This window comes from Pararge aegeria, chromosome 1 (assembly GCF_905163445.1).
Source record: "Pararge aegeria chromosome 1, ilParAegt1.1, whole genome shotgun sequence".
Classification (NCBI taxonomy): Eukaryota; Metazoa; Arthropoda; class Insecta; order Lepidoptera; family Nymphalidae; genus Pararge; species Pararge aegeria.
Window position 1 is genome coordinate 16,451,323 of NC_053180.1, and position 18,878 is coordinate 16,470,200.

General features: G+C 35.4%; 1 protein-coding gene across 1 annotated transcript; it reads left to right on the plus strand.

Moving 5' to 3' along the window:
- Window positions 1-651: 651 nt before the first annotated feature.
- LOC120637211 (structural maintenance of chromosomes protein 4) lies at window positions 652-17,710 on the plus strand. The gene is made up of 24 exons (XM_039908931.1): window positions 652-1,118; window positions 1,561-1,752; window positions 2,613-2,789; window positions 2,873-2,977; window positions 3,429-3,616; window positions 3,865-4,005; window positions 4,191-4,359; window positions 5,183-5,295; window positions 5,609-5,821; window positions 6,292-6,414; window positions 6,708-6,825; window positions 7,264-7,466; window positions 8,066-8,250; window positions 8,987-9,116; window positions 9,403-9,544; window positions 10,049-10,177; window positions 11,176-11,333; window positions 11,845-11,983; window positions 12,631-12,810; window positions 13,589-13,771; window positions 14,350-14,479; window positions 15,369-15,486; window positions 15,967-16,150; window positions 17,119-17,710. The coding sequence occupies exons 1-24, from the start codon at window positions 852-854 to the stop codon at window positions 17,284-17,286; spliced, it is 3,855 nt and encodes a 1,284-aa protein (XP_039764865.1). The 5' UTR covers window positions 652-851; the 3' UTR covers window positions 17,287-17,710.
- The last annotated feature ends 1,168 nt before the right edge of the window (window positions 17,711-18,878 follow it).

Sequence of the window (18,878 nt, forward strand, 5' to 3'; positions counted from 1 at the left end):
CTGTCGGACGACAGTCTGACTACTGAAGATAGATAGATTATCATACGCCAAACTGACTAAATACCGATTGACTGAATTATGACTGATTAACGAATGAAGACAAATGAATTGACGACTGACCGACGATAGACTGACGATAGACTGACTGATGACTGATAATAGATGACAGACTGAGAGACATTTTAATTTCTGGCCGTAAAATAAATTGCAATTGGTGGATGCACAGGGTATGGTATGAATGTAGAAATCGTAGATGAATTGAAGTATGCCGAGTTAAAAAAATTAATGTCATTATCGACTAAAGTAGTTAATTATTGAGAATTTCAACAACTTACGTTGTACAAAATATTGTGGTAAATATAACCTTACTTCCTTGTATCTCCATACTTCCTTGTTTATTTTTCAAGCCTACTCTAACAATATTTATATTTGGCGCTTCTTTTAAGAGTTACCCTGATGCAAATGTGGCGCCATCCTAATTTAATACATTTTGACGACACTTTTCATATACACAGATGACTCTCCTTACCTCTACCCTCCGTATCTTGTTGTATAAAGATGTTAATCACAGATTATTTTTATATACAGGTAATGGCGTAATCAATTGATCTGTGGTATTAACCAGTAGTCTGTGGTTCACAATAGGATTTGTTTTGTTCCAGTTCAAATTTCAATTTTAGGTTTTGTGTAATTTTAACGTATTTGTAGTTGGCTTTTAATCAAGTAATTAATTTCATTGTTTTCTTACATTTAGGTCTAAAACTTCAAATAAGTTTAAGGTTTCCTACGTAGAGATCGTTGTTGTTTTGTGCGTTGTGTGCCTAATCAATAACTAAAATAAAACCCCAAACATGGAGAGATCCAGGAAAAAAAGGGACGAAGAGGAACCGATGGAGGTGGACGAAAATTTTAACGAACATAATGGAGAAAATGGAGAGATCGACCATATATCCGACGACGAAGAAGGCGGAGTCCGTATTGGTGATATCTACATTCCCCCGGCACCAAAGCCGGCGCTTACATTCGATGCTACTGGTCCCAGGCTGATAATCACTCACATCGTAAATGAAAACTTTAAGAGTTATGCTGGTGTACAGGTTTTGGGACCATTTCATAAGGTAACTAATATTTAGAGGTTTGTGAGCTTACAGATACCACCATCTTACTTTTAGTTGGCTCTTGGAGACGTTTGTGTATACACAATGTACAATGTCACTATTGGATTCTTGAAAACGAACTGGCACCAGCACCTTTGTGCTTCTACTACTATCCAATACTATACAGTCCAATCTATATACTCCAATCTCTTGCCTGTCTGCCCAGCGTGGTGATTATGGGCCAACCCTCTTGCTGGGGAGGCCTATAGTCCAGCAGTGAACTGGTAAATAACTTCATACATATTCTGTATATAAACAACCAATACTCATAATAGTCAATTTATATGTTAAAAAGTTTTTTTGAACCTAAAGTTAACATATTGGGTGTACCTACTGGTACTGTATTTATGTTCTGTTTTATCTGTTCACAAAATGTTGTTAACATAATATTTTTCCTTCACAGAGTTTTACAGCTATTATAGGCCCTAATGGTAGTGGAAAGAGCAATGTAATAGACTCCATGCTCTTTGTGTTTGGCTACAGAGCAACCAAGATACGTTCAAAGAAGATTTCTGTCCTATTACATTCTTCCAGCAAGTTTCCAAATATAACCAATGCCTGTGTTGCTGTTCACTTCTGTCAGATAATTGATGGGGTAGGTATTTGAAGCCCTTTCAGGGTAACCAAGTCTGATCCCACGTGCACCACCATGCTGGCCAATTGTGATATTTAAAATTCTTAAAATTGACTTATATAACCCCCAAAATTTTTAAGAGATATATTATTTAAATTGAAGATTTTAAGATATTTAAAATATCATACTTGGCCAGGGTCATGGACTATGATCTTAACCCTCCTCATTCCCTTCTCATTCTGAGAGGAGACCCATGCCCTATATAAACATGGTGAAACCAGAGAAACAATGGTCATTTACTATTGGCCTCATAAGAAGGCTCATCAGAGTCACTCAGCAAGCACTTACTGAGCTATATTAAGAGTATCTCTATGTGATCAAATCAGAAATGAGTTGCAGTGTAAGTGGCAGTGGTAGCGGGGCACATAGCTTGGAGTACCAATAGACGTTAGGGCCCTAAGTTGCATAGATGAATATTAAGCATGTTGCTGTAGGTAAGCTGCCCAGGACTGGGTTTGGAACTCTCTACAAAATCCCTATTTTCAGCAGTAGGTGCCAATCGGTTTTAGTGGTGATGATGGTGATGAATTTAATTATTACCATGTTGCAAGATAACTATGTTATATTAATGTAGTTATTCTTAAAGTAACATTAATTATTGTTGTTAATAGTACATTTGTAAAATATTTAAATATATTTTATAAATATACTAGAAACAACTGTTTACTGAGTCCCTTAAGTTTCAATTATATATTATTCCAACCTATTTGGATTTAATGGAATACCCATATAAAGATTTATGAAATTCCACAAAATTGCTGTTCTGGTTAAGCCTAAACAATGCAAATACTAATTAACATTATAAAATTGATTTATTTTAGGAAGGTGAAGAGTTTACTGTTGTTCCGAACAGTGAGATTGTTGTATCAAGAACAGCTCACAAAGATAATTCATCATACTACACGCTGAATGGCAAAAGAGTGCAGTTTAAAGAGGTTGCAAAAATGTTGAGGTCTCATGGAATTGACTTGGATCACAACAGATTTCTTATATTGCAGGTTAACTATTATATTATTAGCTATGACTAGGTGCTCTAAGAAAGAGTCAGGATTAAAATTTCTTATTTTTATTTATGTTTTAGGGTGAAGTAGAACAAATAGCTATGATGAAACCAAAAGGATTAACAGAACATGAGTCTGGTATGCTTGAATATTTGGAAGACATTATTGGGACTTCAAGATATAAGGTAATTCTAAATCACTTTATCTTATCTTATATATCTTGTTGAATGACCTACATGGCCAATAGATTTTGCTTTAACAGCTTATCAAAGCGCCAAATAAAATGACTTCTACATTGTTCATTGTTGGATTGTTCAGCATTTTGTAGCCCTTTAAATCTTCTTAATTAGATAAGTACTTATTTGAGGTGTTTGATAGCACATTCTTAATATATCTCAACATTAAGTATATGCATGGTTTTCTAGAGAAGAATAACTTATCAGATATCTGTATGTTTAAACAATGAAAAAGAAGTTATATATTCATTTCATATTAAAGAAAAAGAGTAATGTAGAACAAACCAAATGATTATAATATGTCAGGTTAATGTAAGAAACAGGGAACCTGGTAACTACTTTCTGGCATTCCTATTCACCTCATTGTCCTGATCCTCTAAATACTGCTGCCAATCAACAGGATCCAATAGAACAATTATCAGTTAAAGTTGAAGAATACACTGAAATGCGCAAAGACAAACTCAACAGAGTCCGTCTGGTTGAACAAGAGAAACTGAAATTGGAACAACCAATGCGAGAAGCTGTGGAGCTCATGAATTTGACTAACGTTACTTTGCGGACTAGGAATATGCTGTTGCAGAAGTATATGTAAGTAATATAAGGAACAATGCCTGATGTTTATTTTGTTGTGTGCTCTTCTAAGACCAGAGTGCATTTGGAACCCTCCTAGCTTTCGTTTTAAGTTAACAAATACAGTTATCACAATCACTAACATTAGTCTAATTAAATGTATTTACGAATTTGAATTTGAACAATACAACTATAAAGTACTTTTTTTCTAGTAAAGCTTACTGTAAAACCAAATTATAAAATAATTTACTTGCAAAACTTTTCAGTCATGAAACAAACAAAATGATAGAGGCCAAAACCAAAGAAATGGATGAACTTAAAGAAGTCTTGGCTAAAATTGACGAGAAACTATCGAAAATTAAAGACACTCTGCACGAGAAAACTACAGAATTAAAGAATGGTACACAGTAAGTATTAATATATTAGATATGAATTCCTGCAGTGAAGTCCAGCAACCACATATAAGTGTAAACTAAAAGTGAATAAGAGAAATACAGCTAAAAGTTTAAAAGTTTAACTATCCAATTATAATCTCAATATGTTAAGTTAACCAACTTCAAGAAAGAGCACTAATTTTTTTGCCATTTTTTAGACAGTATGACCAGTTAAGTAAGCAGAAAGACGAATTAGGCGAAAAGCTTCAGCAGTGTAAAAGGAAAACAGTAACAGCGCAAGCCGATTTGACGCAAGCCAATAAAAAGAAGAAGAATTTAGATCAATTACTTGAACAGGAGAAAGGAAAATTGATTGATTTTGAACTGGTGAGTTCTTCACATATGATGCTTAGTCTCTACTTCTTTTTTATACGCTTAGATCTTTAAACACAGACTAATGCAGTTTTCAGCAATAGATAGAGTGATTCAAGATGATGGTTTATATGTAGTTAACATGCATATTATAGTAGAGAACAGCAAAAAAATCACAGACATGTAATATCATAACAAACATATTTTTGTGCGCTTGCAATGCAAACACTGCGTAAACCTTAAAATATATATTAAATTAGTGTTCCCGGAATTGTTTTATTAACCACTACAACCTGCCCCACATAAGCATTTACATTGCACTTGAAGCAGGGACACTAGTAATATTAATAACATGACTATGATAATATTGTTATGTATATATGTTAAACGGAAGCTTATAGAAAAGTTCTTTTATAGTATTAAGGACTACGTCAACGATAAAAACACTTGGGTTTATTATTGATTATTGCTCTAACCAGGTTGTTTCTTTAATAGTTTTAAGTTACAGTGTGAGATGGTGGTAACAAAAAAAAAAACAACCGGCTAAGTTTGTTGTGGGCTTCTTCTTAGACCAAAGCGCGTTTAGAACCCTCGTAGCTTTTATTTTAAGTTGACGAATTTAGTTATCGCCATCAACTCACTTCTATGTTATATTTTACATGTCAAAAGTGCCTTTTTGAATAAAGAAATATTTGATTTGGACTTTTGATTTTATTGTTTATAATAGACAGAATTAACAATTACAATTGATGCCCATGCTCATACATATTTTTGACATATAATGATTGATGATGATGACGAAACTATATTTTTCTCTGACACTTATATCATTCGTTAGATTCCCGAGAAAAACAGACGTGAAATTGAGGATTGTGAAAGATTACTAGAAAAACATAGGGAAAATAAGGTGTTAGCTGAGGAGGAGCTACAAACTGTTATGGCTGGAGTAAGGTAAAAATTAATTTAATAAATAAATTAAAGATTCCTATTTCCGATATTGTATCACACTTCTGAGAATTGCTTTTTTGTGCGTTTGACGAATTGACGGCTCTTTCAAGTTAAAGCTTTTTTGAGTCTGCCGGCCAATCTATCAAGTTTTCTTAAAGACTATGGTTGCAAATTATTATATTAAGAAAAAAAATTATACTTGAATTTCTTATTTTCTCTACACAATTGTCTGGTGATGTAATAAAACTGTATTTAATTAATTCATTAATTCGATTATAATTCCTACCGTTATCTTACTCTAAATGATGTCTTTTAGATCAAAAACCCAAGGCCTCCAGGAGAAAAAAGATGGACTACAATCAAAATTAATAGATCTGAAGAAAATAGTAGATGAATCGAACAAAAACTTTAGATTGGCTGAATCGGAGCTTAAAATATATTTGAGTACAGAGGAAAAGGAAACGGAGAAATATGAGAAATTAAAAGAGGCCTATGAAAATGCTACCAAGAGTTTGGAAGAGAAGAATTCGTAAGTAAACCAAAGTAATCCATACTAACATCATTATTATAATTATTGACAACATTTAACAACAGTGAGCCAGTTTATCTGCCCAGTGATAAAAATAAAAAATAAAGCCAAATAAAAAAATAATCGATTGGTGTATAAGGAGCATTCTATATGGAATGATCGAGTGTATGCGGTGAGGTGCGGCGGCGTGGCTTGAAAACGCGTGTTTTATACAAAAGGGGTATTTACTCAAAAAAAAAAATAGCTGCATGTTCGTTTGTTAAAAACTATGAGGATATTTTACATGTTGATATATTTGTGACGCAAAATATTGTATACCATATTAATACAATCAATTTATATAATATGTCATGCATGTGTCTCCCTTGAAAAGACACTTCTGCATAACGCTGTTATACATCGATATACAATTTTTAGAACATATTGGTTGTCATTGGTTGTCATCAGATATTTGGGATTTTTTATCGTAGGTTACGCGAAGAGCTATCGTCTGAAATTCCTGCGCAAGAGAGAAAGATAACTGAAATACAGACAAAACTCCAGAAGATTAAGAGAGAAGATACGACTGTATCGTCAGAAGCAAGAAGTTTGAGGTAATTTGATTTTTTAAAAACAAACTATACCTAAGTTTGATACATAGATAGAAAGTATTTATTGCACATACAGAAAAAAAAACAAATGAACAAAACAAAAGGTAAAAAAATATAAGGCGGCCTTATCGCTTGCCTTAACCCCTTCTCATTATGGGAGAACGTCACCCGACATACCGCCACCATCATACCGGCCACCATCATACCGGCCACCGGTAATGGTGATATGATGGTGAAGGTGATGAAATTTGATCACTTGTCAGTTAACTTAATCTGCATTAATCGAAACATTTTAGAGGCCAGTTGGAAGAGTCTAGGCAGGCGATGACGGCTAACAGATCCCGCGGCCGTGTGCTAGATACATTGATGAAGGAAAAGAGGTCTGGCAATTTACCGGGCATTTATGGAAGATTGGTAAGTTACCTAACATTTATAAGAACAGGCTGTAAGGTTCAAGAACGTAATAGTAAACCGTTTTCTTCAATCTTTCGAGGCGTGAAAGTATGAAATGAAGACAACATCATAGATATTATCGCGAAGGGACTACCGATCTGTATTTGTCTGGACTTTGCTTGGAGCCTCAGGCCATGGCTAGTTACCATCCTACCGATAAGGAAGTGCCGTCTAGCGTTTTAGCGTTCCTGTAAGATGCCGTGCAGAAATCAAAGCATAATTTAACTGTATAAATAATTGTTGTGGAATAAAAAAATAGACGCAATCCTTGCGGCTTGTCAGCTCAACCGATTTGGAATATTCTATAGAGATGGCATGCAACCTTGAGATTGAAAACTGAGACACCTAACGGTTAACGTGGAATTAAAACGGAAAGTAATAAAATAAGTACTATTTCAGGGCGACCTCGGCGGCATAGATGCAAAGTACGACGTAGCGATATCTACATGCTGCGGTGCTTTAGACAATATTGTAGTTGACACGGTGGATACTGCTCAAGCTTGTGTGGAGTTCTTGAAGAGACATGACATTGGACGAGCTACTTTCATAGCGCTCGATAAACAGCAGCATTTGATTAACCGGATGCAGAATAAGATCAGCTAGTGAGTATCATCTTTATCATTTGTGATTATTGGTTTTCTTTCTGTTTTCCTAATCCTAAGTAAGTATCCTTTACTTTTTGTGGAGTACAAATAAAGAGTATTAAATAAATAAATAATATTATTATTGTATTGCGGTTAAGTAACTTTAACATACTCAATTACATATTAAAAAGATACTTTGTTGCGAAGAAAACGTCAAAGTTAAACCAGATTGCAAAGAATGTCTTATAACTTAGGGTGATCTTTTAAACGAAAACTGAACGTAATTAGTTAGTAGTAAGATGGCCAGTGAATATAAATTCCGGGTCACCATCAGCATTATCTTTTGTAGCTATTTATTTAAGTGTGGGCCACTGACAATTTCTCTCATAGGATAGAAAAACGACCTCCGACCTTTTAGGTAACGTTTAATATTGACTTTCATTAAAAATTATAGAGACTGATGGCTTAATGCTCCCCGATGCGAAAACAAAGAGTCTGAACTGCATAGTCGGCCTCCGCGCTGTTGCCGACTATGTCTACATTGATTAACCAATAATATGATCTCACCTGCTTCCTTATGTTTACATAAACATAGTAAAACTATTATTTGTTTCCAGTCCAGAAAGAGTGCCACGTTTATTCGATTTGGTAAAAGTGAAAGATGGAAGGGTGTTGCCGGCGTTCTATTACGCTTTAAACGAAACATTGGTGGCGGAAGATTTAGATCAGGCTTCCAGAATCGCGTACGGATCAACAAGATACCGAGTTGTCTCATTGGACGGAAAAGTTATTGAAATCGTTGGTAAGTGTGCACTTTTTAAGATGCTAGATTAACTTCTTTTTCTTGCCCTTATCCCAAGTTAATGGGAGTCGGCACGACTGTTTTCTTCAAACGCAAAAAATACTTGTTGTTTCGGTTTTAGCACTTTTTTTTTTTTACAACCGACTGCCTAACTAATTACAACCCTCCTTGGAAGTTATATTATTATAATCTGTAGAAGAAGATGGGCTACTAAAAACTCCTGTAATTTTACGAGTCGCGACTTTAAAGTGGCGACTCCTAAAATAGTTGGATAAGATAGTTGGGTCGTTCACAAATTATAAGTCGCGCAGCGTGTTATGGAACGAGCTTTGTTATGTGTGGCAAACTGAGGGATAATATTTAACTAGGAAATACATAGGTGAGTCAAATTCATGGAAAGCTAAAGGGACAATGGATACGCCAAGTCTATCTGCAGCCCTATAGTCCGATAGCCTTGGGAAGATGGTAGGAAGTGGGTGGATGTGGAAGGTTAAGCAAAGTTTGGTGTGGCGTTTTTCGGAAAAGATCTATGCCGTTATGTGACTCGCACGTGGTGAATATCATCCGTGTTTGCCGTTCGCGTGGCGCTTAAAATTTTGACGTCATTAATAGTGAAAGTTCATTTGCGAAAAATCTTATCTGATCTAAATGAATCTGATGATACCATCTGTGCCAATAAGGCAAAACTAAGCGAATACAGGTTTTGAATAATTATACTTTTTTTGGAATATTTTAGGTACAATGTCCGGCGGTGGTAAAACGGTGTCGCGCGGACGTATGTCCAGTTCAGTACAACAGGATACAAGTGAGAACAATCCCGCTGTAATCCAAGCGAATGAACGGAAATTGGCTACATTGGAACAAAGGTAACATTCCGCGTAGGTTACTCTCATTCCGATATAGAAAGGAGCCTTATGTCACTAAAAATAACGTCGATTTATTTGTGTGGTGCTTCGTGAAAGGTGGATAAAAAACTTACCAACTTTCGCTTAAAGTATTAAATAAGGATACTCATGTTGACAGAACTATCGTGTGACACGTGCGGGTTGTTACGGGGGAGGAAAATGGTTGGGGTGCCAGTTACTTATACTTAGTACAAGCACATTAAAAAAATGTATATTTTTAAAATACGATTATTTTAACATTTCTCAGATTATCAGAGCTGCGAATTGAACAGGCTAATTTGGAAGAATCTCTTGCGTCCATTAAAAGGAATGTTAGGGAAGGTAAAGTGACTTTACACAAATTGGACATTGAGACGAAAAGTTTGACTGAGCAAGTACCTGCTTTGGAGGTAAGTGCATACTCATGGAACAGTTTCTCATAAAACAAAGGTTAATGGACCTGGTTAAGGGATTAAATGCTGGTTAAAATAAAAATACTCTTACAGCGCGGTAAATTTGATATTTGTTCCGAACCGGGCTTTGTGCTACACTTTATTCGCCTAGACTACAAAACTACGAGACAAATCCAACCTAAACACGATACCATAAATGCTATAGTGTTTAGTGTTTATACGTATTACAGGCATGCAAACGACAAACGAGTGATCAGGGTTGGTTCGCGCAAGACGCTGCTTGCACCATTAACAAATGGCGCTGCCCGCTGCTAAAATATAAAAAAATCTAAATTTTAAATATAAGAAGTATAACCTCTTAAAACAGAGAATATTAGTCCTTTTAAATTTTTGCTATGTAAAGTCACATCTTCGGCAACAATGCAAAATTGCTCCATGCAGATTTACTTGGTTTATGCGGATATTGTTATCATACTTGTTTCTAATATTGTTGTTATACAGAACCAAATAACACAGCAAGAAAGTAAGGTTGCGTCCAGCAAAGTTGACGCTAGACAGAAAGCGAAATTGGAGGAAGTTTTGAAGGCCGCCGAAGAGAAAATGGAGAAAGCGAAACATGACGCTGGTGAAGTAAGTTTATTTTCCTTATGTATAGTCATTTTTAAACGCCAATTATAACTTTTTTTTAATAAAAAAAATCCCCGACTTAAATTACAATTACTCTCATGTGAGTATTTCCCTCGATATCAATAACCTCCCTTCATCAGATCCTGATTTGGTGACAATAGGACCACCCCGAAAGGACCAATAGAAACATCCATTTTTTCAAACAATTGAAAAGAATTCAAATTAGGTTCAAAATAATTCACTGATTAATCGGCTTATAAAATAAAATAACACATACAGTAGAACATAGAACCTGGAGGATTAAGTTGGTTATTAAAAAGGAGTAGTACTTTTTAATGCATGCCCTATTTCTCCAATAATCGGATGCATTTACATCGGTCGATTCAGAACTTATAGAATCGAGAACGGAGGCGAGATATTTACTGAAATCCACCCATTTAAAACATTTCACGCACCCTCTAAGCTCGAAATAGGCCGGTTTGCATGCCATTTTTTTGAAGCTAATGTCTCAGGTATACTCCATTCAATTCTATAACTCAATTGCGCATATTCACCGTCAAAAAATGCTCACACTTCTGGGCCGGAGTACCGCAATACCAACTCCTTCCGTTCCAACGGATTAAAAATGCTTCGACAATTCGGACGATTCGACTTCTTGACTATCCCAAACTTAACAACAGGTTTAAAACTTGCACTCCGTAGAGACGTCAGTTGTCTATGTATTTTCTACCGTCTATAGCATAGAAAGTATTTTAAATATTGGTTTAAGCCAAGATGTATATAATTATTAACTACTTTTAATACGTTATAAAACCATTGCGCAAATTTAATGACTTACACACCAAACAAAATTAGAAGAATTAGCGTAACTCTGGCATTCTGTTTGAAATAGATGATGATTTATGCCACGATCAATATCATATCTATGTTTTTAAAATAATTAGAAAACTTGTATAAGATTGTATGGTATAATAAATACCATAAAATCTAATTATTATTAGGTAGAAAAAGAGGTCCACGGCGTAGACGCACAAATAGCAGCGGTAGCCGGAAACAAAGTGAAAGATTTGCAGAAGAATGTTGACGAATTGACTAAGAAGATAGACAAGATATCTACCGAAGTCACCAAACTGAAGGTCGCTATAAACACTAGTATCAGGTAAGATTGATCCATTACGTTAATAAAGATATTTTTGATTGAACGATAGCCAACACATAAGCAGAAAACTTAAAAGTAATCCAGAAGAGCCGAAATGTAGTTGGTTGCATGAACGAATCCATATCAATAGATTGTCGATATAACAGTGTAAAACCAACGTTTATTTCTATAGTGTGTATAATCTAAAATAACGATGTCAAATTTAGCCAGAATTTCGGTCCACAAGCTGATGAATATAATTGAAAAAAGTCTGCTACCTATTACATAGGTCGCCGAATTCTTGCAGGAATCTATCTTCAGGAACCATAAGCCAAAGTTTTAAAACTTAACCGTCAAACTGTTATTGTAGGTACTAATTCTTAGCACAAACATTACATTTAATGGGATATGGAATGATTGGTAAAATTCAATAACACAAATGAATTAGTTTTTTGAAAAAAGCCGATCCAGAAACTCAGTCTGGCCAGATCTTTTGTAAATTAAGCAATATAAACATACATTTTCTTTATAGAAATGCAAAGAAGTCCAAGGACAAAATAAACCAAATGGAAGCAGATCTCAAAGACACAGAAAAGAATATCGAGAATTTGAATAATCAAAAGAAACAACTAAGTTTGGACAGTGCACAGTTTCAGAAGCAATTTGAAGAGGTGAATATTTGTGTTGTGTCAGACGCCTGTGACTTTATACGCCTGTTAATTTACCTATAGTACCTAGTTAGCAAGCTTCCAGCTTGGGGTTACAGAGGAATTGAACAGTAGGCTTCGTTTTAGTTTTAATGTAAACGTTAGATTACAGACTTGACAGATTTCTTTTACAAAAAAGTTAAATTCGTGAAGTTTAAATACTTGAGGCTCGAAGTTCCTATTGGTCTCATACGATTTGAAGTACTTCAAGCGCTACTTGTCCTAAAATTAAACCAATTTATAAGATGCCCATATCGGTGCCGTCGTTTGTAATTCTCTACCGTTTCCCCGTAAGCCTAGTGGGTAAGGCTTCGACTTTCCTTTTTCCGGAGACAGAGTTCGAGCCCCGGCACGCACCATTAACTTTCCGGAGTTATGTGCTTTTTTAATTTAAGCAATTTCAATATCACTTGCTTTAAACAGTGAAGGTAAACATCGTGAGTCCTGCATTCCTGAGAGTCGTAACGTTCCCAAGGTCGTGCGAAGTCTACCAATCCGCACTTAGCCAGCGCAGTAGACGCCGGCCATGGGTTGATGATTTTGGGCTATGATAGTGGGCCGGTAATTGGTTGTTTAAGAGAGTGATGATGATGATTAATCGTTAATTGTAGTTAGAAGAACAAATCAACGAAGGCACGAGTGAATTCAGCGGTCTCAGACAAGAAATAGCAAAGTTGCAAAGCAAGGAAAACAAGATCAAGAGCGAGCGACTAGAAGCCAACAATGCTGTTAGCAAAATGGAGAAGTCCATACAGGATTGTACCACGAAAATACCTATGTGGGAAAAAGAGGTATGTTTCAAATGGTGAAGTGGGATAACTTTGTCAAGTCGGGTAGAGTTAATGTATATTTTACTAAACAGTAAATTTTAATGCTCTGGTTTAATTTTTTGGTTTAAACGAGCCATATTTATAAGAAGACCACTGTCGCCTATAACAAAGATTTATACCTTAGAGACAGTTGATTTCTGGATATCCAAGTAAATTACAAGAATAATATAAGTTATAACTATTGTGCAGATGTAATGCAACTTGTACCTATGTTTTATTGAACAATAAACAACTATTGTTTTTTTGTTTATTAATGCCGAAAATCATTATTTTAGAAGTTTATTGAATAATTGTTTTATGAGTTTTAAGTGGATTATAAGGATTATGTGCAAGTCAATCTTATGTACACCGTAGTATGGGAAACTTCAGGACACACAACTTCAAATCTCAAGGCACTGAAATTGTTTAATTAACAGTATGTATAGCTATTATTTTCTGGGCTTTTCAAAAACAGTGTGCATAACACATTGCAGTTAGATAAACGTTTTCGACGGCCGACGGCCGACTGCCACCTGGCAGCGACCCTGCTTTCTGAGTTCGATTCCCACTACTGAAAAATGTTTGTTTGAATGTTTTTCAGTGTCTGGGTGTTTATGTATATTCTAAGTAAATATGTATATTATTCATAAAAATATTCATCAGTCATCTTAGTACCCATAGGACAAGCTACGCTTACTTTGGGGCTAGATGGCGATGTGTGTATTGTCGTAGTATATTTATTTTATTATTATCTATCCAGTTGACAACACTAAAACTGGAAGATCCCGGTTTCGATGGCGTGCCGGGAATCGAGCGGCCGACTCCACTCGTGCGGCACACGCCCGAGGAACTAGAAGAGTGCGCAGTGGACGAGATAAGGAACAGACTTGCGGCGCAGAAAGCTAGGGTTGGTGAGAATAAGCCCAACATACAGGCTGTACAGGTAAGGTTCAATTTTGGAAACTATGAACCTTTACGGGACTGCGAGCAACCGTTAGGGGTCTGCGAGTGGAGCGCCGGCCATGCCACATACTGTCTAGGTGCGTTTGCGACTGCAATGGATGTATTCAGATATGACGTTATCCAAAGTGTGCTTTGCTTTGAAATCAATTTGTAGTAGTATTTAGTAGTTTTCTGATAGACTTTTTGTAATTTCTTCCCACAACCTTTTTGTTACATTTGTTAGAATTAATGGTGTTATTTCTGATTTTGTTAAGCAAAATGTAATTTTTATGATTAACATTTTCGATCGGTATGATAAAGCTAATTAGTGTATATAAATGTAATGGGTTTGTTTCCCGGTTTAACCAGATAATTATTTAAAAATCCATGATTGCAGTTTAAATTGTTTTTTTTTAGATTAAAATGAAGTCTTGCTTCATCAAAATGTTCCAATTACAATCTTCCCCTCCTATATTTTGCATCATTTTGATCGTGGTAATTTTTGGCCCGGGAAATCAAACGATTGCCGTTACAAGCAAATAGTATGTAATAAGCATTTCATGGTTAAATATTTTATAGGACTACAGAACCAAGGAGGAATTGTATATCAAACGGGCGGCGGAGTTAGACGAAATAACGACAAAGAGGAATGAAATGAGAGCACTATACGATCAGCTTAAAAAGAAGAGGACTACAGATTTTCTTTGCGGTAACTAATATAATGTAGCCCTCCTGAATTAGATTATGACTGAATTACAAGAAAATGATTCCCAATTATAAATCAGTATATAGTGAGTTTGTATACTCATTGAGAGTACTCGCGCCCAAGCAAAGCCGGGGCAAAACATTACGGGCAGAGGAGGGACGCTGCTCACCTAGAGTTGACTAACTACGTACTAATTACGCATAATCTTTATTCAACTCTAAATAAAGTGTAAAGTACACGCCGCAATATTAAAAATGGCCGAAACTCGGATACAAATTTATCCGTTTTTAAGTATGTTTAAATTATCTTATCGTAGAGGCAATATCATAATTCCGTGATACTAAATTATTCGCTTATCAAATGTTAACAGTTAACTGAAAGTGCCGTGCTTTGTCTGCCTTCAAAAGGTTTTTAATTTTGTTATGTATGTTCGGGCATAACTCTGGCATTAATAGACGGATTGTTCTAAGGGAGTTTATTCTGAAATGGGCCTTTTAAAATTTCACATAGATCTAATGAAAAGTTACGGACACAGACAAGGAAACTCTTAAAAAAATAACAGCAAATCAACTTGCGATTGCAAAAATTTGCATTGCTTACGCAATCACACAACAAAACATCACGCCTGTACCCTCGAATGGGTTACGAAGATGTATTCAGTATATCGGGATACACCCAAATATCCTATCACAGTTAGTATAACTTGCAAATTTTTTGGTGACTGGAATATAAATGTAGCTCCATTATTTTGGAGCTTTATAATAACTTATTTACTTTTAAGTTAGCGTAAAATTTATTTTAGAAGTAGTTTTTTTTGGTGATATTTTAAATTTGTATACCGTTAAAAACATATTCATGGCAAATATCTAACATCCCGATACTTTATTTCTAGGTTTCAATACAATCACAGCAAAATTAAAAGAGATGTACCAAATGATAACTCTTGGTGGTGACGCGGAGTTGGAATTGGTCGATTCTTTGGATCCTTTCACCGAGGGTATTATTTTTAGGTAAGAGACACTCAATGCTGCCCTCTCCTTAGGCTGATAATATAATTGCATGATCACAATCGCACCTATTATCTCTATATCATACATATCTGATAAAATGTGAGCTGTATGTTATGTGAAATAAAGTCAACTTTTCAAAATATTTTTGTTGATATGGATTATGGATATATCGTGCGAAGGCCATAAGATACTGAGTCGATCCGACTGAAAAGTATCCGAAGACGTTTCATTTAACTTCTTTTCTCACATTTCTTTCTCAAGTTTAATTTAATTTATCCATATTAATATTCCTATTATTATTTACCACTTTAGGTTTATTTATGATGTGTCATATTGGCGCAGCTGGACATTAAAATCGAACCGTTTTGCGTCATGAAAAATATTTAATGCTACCGCCTGTACAACATACACCTGTCTGGATGGAAATGTGTTTGTGTTAATCTTATGAAAAACTTTATTTGGAGGATTTCCTTTTTACAGTGTCCGCCCTCCAAACAAATCATGGAAGAACATATCGAATCTCTCCGGTGGAGAGAAGACATTATCGTCTCTAGCTTTGGTGTTTGCATTACATTATTACAAACCCACTCCTCTATACGTTATGGACGAAATTGACGCCGCTTTGGATTTCAAGAACGTGTCTATTGTTGCTAATTATATAAAGGTAAGCTGAGGTGCTGGAATGGCGACCCCGCACCGGTAAACGCAGCCAACCCAACGAGGTGGACAGATGACATCAGGCGAGTAGCTGGCAGCCGTTGGAGACAAGCGGCCCAGGACCGTGCATTGTGGAACTCCCTACAAAAGACCTATGTCCAGCAGTGGACGTCAATTGGTTGAGATGATGAAGCTGAGTAATACAACGTTTAAAGCACTGAGTTAATCGACGGCTGAGCATATTAAGCTATCATAAAGCATTATTTATTGATTTGTGCACCACAAATAAACAAAAAAATTGACACAACGAGAGAAAACTTAAGTAGGATACAGAAGGTGCCCTTATCGCTTAGAAGCGATCTCTTCTTAGTAACCTTAGGACTAGGAATATCAAGAGAAACCATACATAACATGCATCGCTTTAGAAGGTAACTTCCTTTAATCATCTTATCATTTAATCATCTGATGATAGTATTCATCATCATCATCATCAGCCTGTTAATGCCTCCCTGCTGGCTGGGCACAGGAGTTCTCTCTCGTAGGGGTTTTTTAAAGCATACACCCACCATGCTGCGCCAAAGCGGGTTTGTGGGCTTAACAGCTTGTGCTTTGTATTGTTGGTGGTCATTTAGCAATCATACACCTAACCTAAGTCAGACTAAAATGGACCGAATGTTTTTGTTTGTATATCTCAAGTTCGCCCGTATATCTAGCCACTAGTAAAAACTTTGCGAATCAACAATATATTGCATGTACACAGTACAATCTCGCACAATATCTAGGGATCTTTTCGCTCCCTCTTTTTGAGACCCCAAAAGTTAATAATCCAGTCTAAACCAAAATATTCTGATTGCAGATTGAATTTAATAGTGCTACCCGTATATATCGGAAAAAGTGGGAAAGTGATAACAATACTGAATTCAATAGTTTCTAAGAACGTATTGAGGTAACACTTTTTGTCTGATGTATTTTCAGGAACGCACCAAAAACGCACAGTTCATAATAATATCGCTTCGCTACAACATGTTTGAGGTTTCCAATCGACTCGTCGGTATTTATAAGACTGAGGACTGCACTAAATCTGTGACTGTGGAGAACAAGTTACCTGAACAAATGGCGAGCGATGTTGTATCTTACGTGTAAAGGAATAAAGTCCACACTTGCATTCATCATGGACTCCAGAAGATTGCAACCGATTATCTTTGTTAGGTGTAAATTAATAGGGTCTAAAATAAAATCTAGGTTTATCCGTGATTACGGACCAGTGGCGTGCAATGGGTTTCTTACTAGTGGAAAGAGAACCAGTGGATAGGCAGTGCTTTTGTGCATGAACGAAATGCACGCTACTGCTACGGACTCATTCCACTTCAGCGATTCGTTTTCTCAAAGTAAAGAGTACTTACTACTCTTTTACAAAAATTACGTAGATACGTTGTCGCGTGAAAGTACAAACCAGTAAATACACTCGCATTTAAAAAAAAGTAATTAGTTAGCATTAGTAGAATAAGTTACATGTACAGATTGCAATAAAGAAGATAAATAAAAATAAAGACGAATATTACAACTATTTATTTACTTATTTCGCTCTCACGAGTCTAATTCCAATCAATCGAACAAAAATTATTATCTGGACCAATAATTTTATTTCATCGGGTCAATCTGGAGAGCAGTAAACTGGCGCCTATTGATTTTTAATTTTATCGAACTCTAATAGAAGATCGTTTATATGCTATGGACACTAAATAAAAATCTTAAAATTTGTGACTACAATTCACTGTTCACAGGATTTTGTTTTGCTTTTAGACATTGAAAAAAGGCATACGTATGTAAATTTCGACATATTTAAAATCCATAAATGATCAAGAATGGTCAAGATTGCATACATAAGTTTTTATTTATAAAAATGGGCTTGCGCTGTCAATAATCATGCCCGATTAAAAGCAATGTTAGGGTTTTTCTGACAGTGCGTTCACCTATAAAAAACGTATAAACCGATTTTAAACTTCGACGAATAACGGTAGATTACGGGCATAAATAAAAGGATATATCGTGTTTAAGTTTCAATTGGTAGTTTTCAAATAAAACATCAGTTTCGTAACATAAATAAAATGTATTTTGTATTAGGAGAGAATCACGTGTACATAATAATGTATACAGCTTCTTATGCAGTAACAATAATTATTTATGTATAGCTTATTATTATGAAATTATTATTTTGGCAGTAACAGTAAGACTCTTTGCCCTAAACAAACCGTGGATAGCGACACGTTGTATCAAATCAAATGGTAGTATTTCCTTTAGCGACTAAGCCAAGACGTTTGCGTTATTTTATTAAATATCATTATTTTTATTCTGTATTACTATTATTATTCAAAAATTCGTCTACATACATTCCATTTATGACTGAAGCTTTCTTCGTTCCGTTAACGATAGATAGTCAACTCCTACACCTAAAGTATCATGGGTCATAGAACCTTAGTTTATTATGTAGTTTTGTACTACAGTAGCTAATTCAATCGTTCCGAAAAGAACGCTAATGGCTCTAATACAAGTTTGGACGAATTTGAACATTAATTAAAGCAATGCTTATAAGTTTCATTTTACATTGATGTTATTATTTTCATACAATTGCATCGTGGATTGTAAGCGTACCCGTACAGAATAATATTCCAACCCAATGGAAACATCGAGTCGCTTTCCAAAAGTAGCCTTTCGTCTATTCTTTGTAACTGAAT